The sequence below is a fragment of the Myotis brandtii genome, unplaced genomic scaffold (assembly GCF_000412655.1).
Source record: "Myotis brandtii unplaced genomic scaffold, ASM41265v1 scaffold802, whole genome shotgun sequence".
Lineage (NCBI taxonomy): Eukaryota > Metazoa > Chordata > Mammalia > Chiroptera > Vespertilionidae > Myotis > Myotis brandtii.
In genome coordinates, this window is record NW_005371230.1 from 652,166 (window position 1) to 659,907 (window position 7,742).

Below are 7,742 nucleotides of genomic sequence, written 5' to 3' on the forward strand. Positions count from 1 at the left end.
TAAGGTATTACATATGTGTCCTTATCGCCCCATTGCCCCCCCCTTTTTAAGGAATATATATATATATATATAGTATTGATTTTTAGAGAAAGGGGAAGGAGAGGGAGAGAGAGGTAGAAACATTGATGAGAGAGACACATCACTGATTGGCTGCCTCTCACATGCCCCGAACTGGGGATGGAGCCCACAACCTGGGCATGTGCCCTGACCAGATATCAAACCGGTGACCTCTTGGTTTCTGGGTCAACGCTCTACTGCTGAGCCACACCGGCCGGACAGTTCCCCTTCTTTTTCACTCAGTACAGCTTCTGATTGGGCCAGGCAGCTGAGCCCGTTTCCGATGCCCCAGGAATGGCCTGTCATGGCAGGAACTGGCCAGACAGTCAGGGTTGGAACCCGACCCGTGGGTTCTCCATCCTTTCCGAGGCGTGACGGCTCCTTTCCCCGCCACCGTCGCATCGTCTCCGCTCCCTTCCCAGCGGTCTCCAGTCAGTGTTTGGGGACTCGGTCACAAGTAGGAAATGTGACTGAGTCAGTGCTACCGCTTGCCAACATTGAAAGTACGAAGCAAGGCCCTGCCGTGAGTGACCGTGGGCAGCTCTGATCCGTGGCTCAGGATCCTTCCCAGTGTCCCTTTCCCAGGCTGCAGGGGCCACCCCCGGGACAGGGCGTTGGTGAGCTATCAATTACTAAATAACCCAAACCCCAACTGTCTTTTTAACTGACTTTTAAAAAATTACGGTAAAATATACATACCATAAAATTGACCATTTTGCTATTCCGGCGGCACTAAGTGCGTTCACATTGCTGTGCAGCCCTCACCGTCGTCATCTCCACAGCTTTTTCATCTTCCCAAATGGAACCTCTGTCCCGTTACATGCTGACTCCCTCTTCCCCTCCCCCGCAGCTGTCAGCCCCGTCTGCTTTCTGTGGATTTGGCTACTCCGGGTGCCTCCTCTAACGAGGAATCACCCAGGATTTGTCCTTTGGGGAATGGGCTTATTTCACGTGGCACAGTGTCCTCAAGGCCCTGGCTTTCCCTGGTGCCAGGAACACTAAAGCAGTGTGGGAACCGCCTTGGCCGCAGGAAGCGTATAATCTGTCAGACGGGGCCAGCTGTCAGTTACTTAGTCATCAGGCACGTTCTGCACACCTGTGTGCGAGTCCCGCGCTGGGGTTTGCAGCCCCCGGGAATCATCACTGCGCTTTCCTGCCTGTTTGTTGTGCCCTGGGAACCACGTGGATGCTGGGCGCCCATTGACTTCATGATCATGAGAATAACCCGTCAGCCTGGGCGCCATCACAGTGCCCTCTTTGAAATCAGGAATCCAGGGCTGATGCGGGTGAAAGCCGTGGGCCCAGGGGTGAACACAGGATGGCACAGTGAGCACCCACAGGGAGCTTATGCCAGAGGCCCGCTCTGAGCCCTGCCACCCAGATGCAGCCCCCGACAGCCACGCGGGGCTCTGCCCTCGGGACACGTCCACCTCTGGTGATCACAGAGACCCACCGCAGGAGGCAGGGCGGAATGTTCCGGCCTGGGTTTCACAGCAGAGATGACGGAAGCCAGGAACACGGAGCGGCTCTGCTCAGACTTCCGTGGCTGTGGCTACAGCACGTGGCTGCAGCTCCTGCTGCACGACTCCCCAGGCGGTGTTGGTTCCTCCTCACCTGGAGGTTTTCTCCCATTGACTTTTAGGGAGAGTGGAAGAGAGGGAAAGCCAGAGAAATAATGATGTGAGAGAAACACATCGATGGGTTGCCTCCTGCACGAGCCCCAACCAGGGCCTGGGCTGGGGAGGAACCTGCAACCGAGGTACATGCCCTTGACCGGAATTGAACCTGGGACCCTTCTGTCCGCAGGCCGACGCTCTAGCCACTGAGCAAACCAGGTAGGGCCCATGTGGTTTTTAACGGGTTGGAGCTTTCTGATAGACTTCTCTGAAGTCTTCTCAGCGATGCTGGAAATGCCTCCCCCTGCTGTTCCGCCAGCCGTGGCTTCTTGCGTTGGCATCAGAACCCCGAGAACAGCATTCCCTGCTCCAGGACATCTGCATGGGTCCCAGAAGAAGGCTCCGTGCCGGGCTGGCAGGCGCAAGCCGGCTCTGTTGAAGTCTGGCCTTCAGTCCTTCCGTTGTTCTCAACATCTGGATTCTCCAGAGCCCTGGGGGGGCGGCGGGGGGGAGGCTTCTTGGTTGGAGCCAAAATGTTTCATCACTGCGGCGTTCCCAGAGCCGAGGGCATATGGGAAACGTACCTGTTACTGGCCATGGCTGGTGTAAGTCTCATGAGTTGGATTTAGAGCGTGCTGCTAGGAACGGCAGTTTTTTTTGGTTGTTGTCCCCTTTCCACCTGTATGTCCCCAATCGGATTGGCTGTTTGCCTGCTTTCCATGACAGGGTGTGGGTCTGTTTATTTGTTGGTTTGTGTTTTTTCTTTTTGGTTTTGCTTATTCAACTGTATTTCAACCTCCGCTAACCAATCCCATTCCTTTGTTTAGGAAACTGGTATTTGGAGGCTGTTGTTAGCTATTTCCCCTTCTGACACTGAAATGTAATCCCAGCCGGATCACAAACCACCCTCGGTTCTGCAAGTCTGTCTTCTCTGGTCTAAACAGGATGGTGAGCGAGAAGAGAGACCAGGGGTTTCTCTGAGTGGAGGTCCTTGCCTCGGGTGTTTGAAGGCAGCAGAGAGTTCTGGTTGGATCCGTCACACCTCCATCCTGGGGAGGGGGTCCCAGGGCCCTTCTGGGGAGCCTAGAGGAGAGACATTTGTCTCTGAAGGTCCGCCCACAGGCCTCTCGCCCGAGGGGTGACAGCAGGGTGTTGCTAGGTGGCTGCTGGTGTCGGAAAGGAAAGCCAAGGAAAGCCACCAGAGCGCTTGGAGCAGGCGGGTGAGAGGGTGGGACACCAGCTGGGGAAGGAAGCATGACACGAGGGACTGACCGGTCACAGCCCAGAGAACGGAGGTCGCCTGCTGACCAGCAGCCGGCAGCGAAGATGTGGGGTCCTGACAGAAACCATTGCATTCTGCTAGGGGGGGGTGGGGGGCAAGGATAAAGTTCTTGGAGATGAAGACCACTCTGATTTGAACCTTTCAATCGAGCCCTAATGAAAGCAATTGAGCAAATGATAGAGGGAAAGAAATCCTCCTCAACCTTCCTGACACTTGTCGAACAACAACCTTCCAGAAAACGTACCAGGATGTCAGCGTGCAGAACGGCTTTCCTGGAAAACATACTGTTCCTCCTGCCCTGTGTTCCCGAGAAGGTTTGGCCGTGAACACTGGGCTGAAGTGCAGTGGGAGCCTAAGGCCAGGGTCCTCCTCGAGCTGTGGCCCGGGAAGAGGGTCTTTGCGATCAGCTAGGCCCCCCGCCCCCCAGTGGCCTTCGGGAAGCGGAGCCCAGGAAGGTGACATGGATGATCGCTGGTCGCGTACCTCTTAGCACTCTCAGAACTTACTCAGACCAGCAGGGAAGCAGCTCCCAATATTTTTTTAAAATTCCATCTTATTTGAAGTAAATAAAAAAGCCAAATCCAAAGTAATCAGCAGGAAAGGTGAACTAACTCCTGCTGGAGTTTCAGCACTTACACGGATCTGGAAGCAGCAGCCGCAGGGGGCTTATTTGTGGGATATGAATGGACCCGGAAAATGGCGATGATAACGGTGAAGTCAAACCAGGAACTGGGCCTGAGCGCCCCCAGCAAAGCACTTGGAGCTGTGGTTGCGGGCAGCCCGAGGACCACTGTCATCTAGAGAGAAGGACCACTGTCATCTAGAGAGAAGGGCCCGCGTCCCCGGCTGCAGCGTCCAGCTGCTCCTGCTCGTGGGCGGAAGGCACCAAGGCCGGGCCTTTAAACCACGTGGGAAATGGTGTGGCACGTGGAGAGCCTTCACTCCAGGGCATCGTCTCAGTTCAGAAACACGCTCTCAGCTCACACAGGGTCAGCCGAAGCGAGAGCTCAGATCATGTGTGTCTTTTCTTGTCTCCAGCTGCTTCCCTGAAGCCACAAGCTGGGACTTAAAGGGTGGTTGACGTTCTGCTCATGCTCATGGTCTGTGTGAGTTCTTCCAAGGAGCCTCACCCAGGGTCTGCCTCCCACCCCTCCTGCAGCTGTGGCTTGGGCTGTGGAACCCCATGTCTGCATATTTCCAGCCCCGAACCATGCCTGTTGGCATCTGTTTGTTTTTCATTGAAAGGGAAAGGTACCTCTGGGGGCAATTAGGAGTGGAGGGGTCAAGACATGTATGAAAGGAAGAGAAACCTTGGCTTCAGAGCCAGAGAAAGCTCAGCACAGCAAGGGGAAGCGGGTCTTGAAATTTCATCTGAGGCTGGAGTGGGAGCCATGGCCATTACCAGCAAGTCTGTGACTCCCAGGCAGATGCTTTGGGGACATCTGCCTCATCTGAGGAGAGGCAGGCCATCTTCTAGATGCTTATGGTCCCGTCGGTAATCACTCATGCCCGGGAGAAGTCGCTGGAGAACAGTGGCCCTGAAACCGCAGAAAGGCTGCAGAGTGGAGCCGTGTGGTCAGCATGCTCGCTCTCTTCGTCTAGGGTTTGTCCTCGGGTTCTCCAGCCTTCGTTCCAGAGAGCCTGGTCTATGCCCTGTGCTCTGGGTGGGCAACAGGGCTGGGCTCGGCCCGGCCAGTCCCGGCTGCGCCACCAGCAGGAAGTGAGACAGGAGGCCAGTTCCTCAGTAGGTTCGGGTGAAAGGCTTAGAGGCCTGAGGGCCGAGAGCTCTTCTGCTTAATGGGAGGAGGATGGGCACTGCTCCCCATGAACAATCCTCGGGAGGCCAAACGAGGCCTCTGTACACAGGCGTGGCCCAGCCCTGGCCCGCGGCACTCAGCGAATGTTCACCGTATGGTTGCCCTTCAGGCTTTGCCTGGAAAATGAATGACCCAGCTTCAGGGTCTCTCACGGTCTGTGTATTTCCAGAGTTCTACACTTTGTATTTGGTTTTCTCAAAACTGTGAACGCTGAGCAACTGCACACAATTTTTTTAATTTAAAAAATTTTTAGATTTTTTACTTAAATTAAAACTTATATTTGCTTAAAACAGTCTTATATTATATGTGACTTGTGATCACCAGCCGTCGACTTGGACTGTGTTGGTCTAGCAGGTGCAGATCCAGTGTGGCCAAGGCCTAGGGCTCCGGGCAGAGGCGCAGTCCCCTTGACCCAGTGCGCCCCGTCCCAGGCCCTGGCAGGCCTCGTCCCCGCCTCACCCACTCGTCACCGAACCCTCTTGGAGGAGCGGCCTCCCGTTTTGCAGACGAGGAAACGACAGCTCCGGGCAGTGGCTCACAGCGGGCAGGCGGGTCAGGACGGGCACAGAACTCCTTACCTCTGGCTGCATGCCATCTAACCACAAATGCAGTGGCTGCAAACAGCGCACATATATTAACGCCTGTTCCCGAGGGCCGGGGTGCAGGCGTGGCTGAGCTCAGGGCCCCCTGCACACGTCTGCAGTCCAGGTGCGGCCCAGGGCTGTCCCATCTGAGGACTGAGTGGGGGTCTGTGTCCCAGCTCCTACAGTGTGGGGTACAGTAAACATAGTTCCTTGCTGGCTGTTGGCGGGAAGCAGCCCTTAATTCTTTGTCATACGAACCTTCCCAACATGACTGCTCGCTTCCTCGAAGCCAGCGACAGACTCTCTTCAACACACAGGTCTCGGTCTCCTTAGGTAATCACACACATCCCCCAATCACCTTCGCTGTGTTCCGTTGATTTAAAGCAAGTCACAGGTCTTCTCCCCACCCCCCACTCCCTCCCAAGGAGGGAACCCCACAAGAAGGTAAACACCAGGGTGAGGATCATGGTGGCCACCCTGGAATCAGCCCCCCACAGTGACCTGGATGCAACTTACAAATCCCAGATACCAGTACCAAAGGGGTGTGAGGGCAAGGAGGGATCTGAGTAAATGGGGTGATGGAGAAAGGCTGCGAGTTGGGACTTAGTGAGCGGATTGACATGGGCTGGGGGAGCGGACCCGTGTGGGGCTGGGGATACAGCAGCGGTGACGACAGGCCTGGCCGGGAGGCAGGAGCGCAGGCGTGGGGAGCAGACAGCAGCAGGGCACCTCGAGACCAGCACCCCACCCTGGGAAGTGGTGGCCGTGAGCAAATATTGCCTGGCCCACGGGAAGCGAGCCCCCCCTCTGCTCTCAGACCTTTCTCGGAAGGGCCACGGCCACTCTGGCGTCTCCCAAGGTCAGAGTTTGACCTTAGGAAGGGGATAGAGATTGGGAGGTCAGGTACCCATTTCTCTTCTGGGAAAAGAAGTGCTGATACATTTTCTAAACACCTGAGCCTCGAGACGGTTTGCGGGCAGGAATGACCGCCCTGTGTTTCTCTCTCATGAACAGAAAGCGAAACCACAGACAGTGTGCCCAGCGACGAGGAGAGCGCCGAGGTGAGCACCCACCCGCTCCTCCCTCCTTACGTTCCTTTCCTTCTGGTCATGAGTTTTACTCTTGGATGTGTGTGTGTGTGTGTGTGTGTGTGTGGTCAAGTGTACAGAACATGAAACATGTCAGACTTTTAGGTTTTGAATGATAACATGAAGCTTTGGGAGCTGACGTTACCATTGGAAAGAGAGAAGGGAAAGGAAACTGAAATGCAGGCCAGCAAACGCTGATGTTCCAACCACTATAAACAGCCTAATTCTCTAGCAGAAATAGTACGTCCCAGTGACCAAAAGCGGGAGCCAGATGTGAGCGTCTGACAGTGCTAAGCAAATATCCCACTGCACCTGGAGCCCCGCCCCTGCGGCCCCGCCCCTGTGGGCAGGTGTGTGTGGGTCCTGATTCTGGGTCACTGCTTCCCCTGTGTCTCTCTGCTAGGCTGCTTGGTACGTGGCAGGAAAGGGCTGTGGCGGTGATGGAGAGCGTCCCTGCCAAAGCCTGCTTTGTGTCTGAGGGAGGGGGGGCAGTCTGACCGACTGACGGCTGTTTGAATTAGTGGGTCCCCAGTGCACCGCACACTCTCCAGTGTAGCCCAGGAATTCTGAAGAAACAGCACAGGTGTAGAGGCTCACAGCCATCCCAACCCACGTCTTCAAGGTCAGCATTCCAGCTCCTCCTCTGAAGGAGGCTACCCTGGGGCTTAGCCATCTGCTTGGCACCCTGGAGCTCCAAGCAGTCAAGGGGCGCTCCCGGTGTGGGGCTGTTTCTCATTTCCCTCCCTCCGGGGCCATCCATGAGGAACCAGGTCTCCATGACAACCGGCCACCAGTGCCGGGGCCGGGCAGGGAGCAGAGGGGAACCAGATACCAAGCTGCTGCCCTGCTTTCCTGCCTGCATAGAACAGTCCTGGCTGTGCTCGGGAGGCAGCAAATGGGAACCGATGAAAAGGGAAGAGAAACCACCGCGGGCGGGGCCTGCCGAGCTGGCATGGTGTCAGTGGAGGGAGGGCCGTAGAGTTGCTAAGCTCCCCTTCCTTCCACGACTCTTAGGAAATCAGTTTCCTAACACGTGGGGCTGGTGGTACTTTTTTTTAAGCGCCAGCCAATAGGAGGGAAAGAAAACACATCTTCATTCATTTTCTTTAAAGGGACGACCGCCCTGGCGGAAGCGGAACATCGAAGGCAAGCAGTACCTCAGCAACATGGGCACGCGGAGCACCTACCTGCTGCCCAGCATGGCCACCTTCGTGACCTCCAACAAGCCCGACCTCCAGGTCACCATCAAGGAAGAGAACTACCCGATGCCTTTCAGCAGCTCCTGGCCCCCGTACCCC

At 56.0% G+C, this 7,742-nt stretch overlaps 1 protein-coding gene across 1 annotated transcript in view; it reads left to right on the top strand.

The window, feature by feature from the left end:
• Positions 1-7,742, top strand: part of IRF2 (interferon regulatory factor 2) — a gene marked incomplete at its 3' end in the record, with an annotated part of 72,911 nt that extends 65,169 nt beyond the window's left edge. Inside the window, exons 8-9 of the mRNA XM_005883871.2 lie at positions 6,371-6,417; positions 7,557-7,742. Of these exons, the coding sequence (XP_005883933.1) occupies positions 6,371-6,417; positions 7,557-7,742 (233 nt within the window). The remainder of the gene's footprint in view (positions 1-6,370; positions 6,418-7,556) is intronic.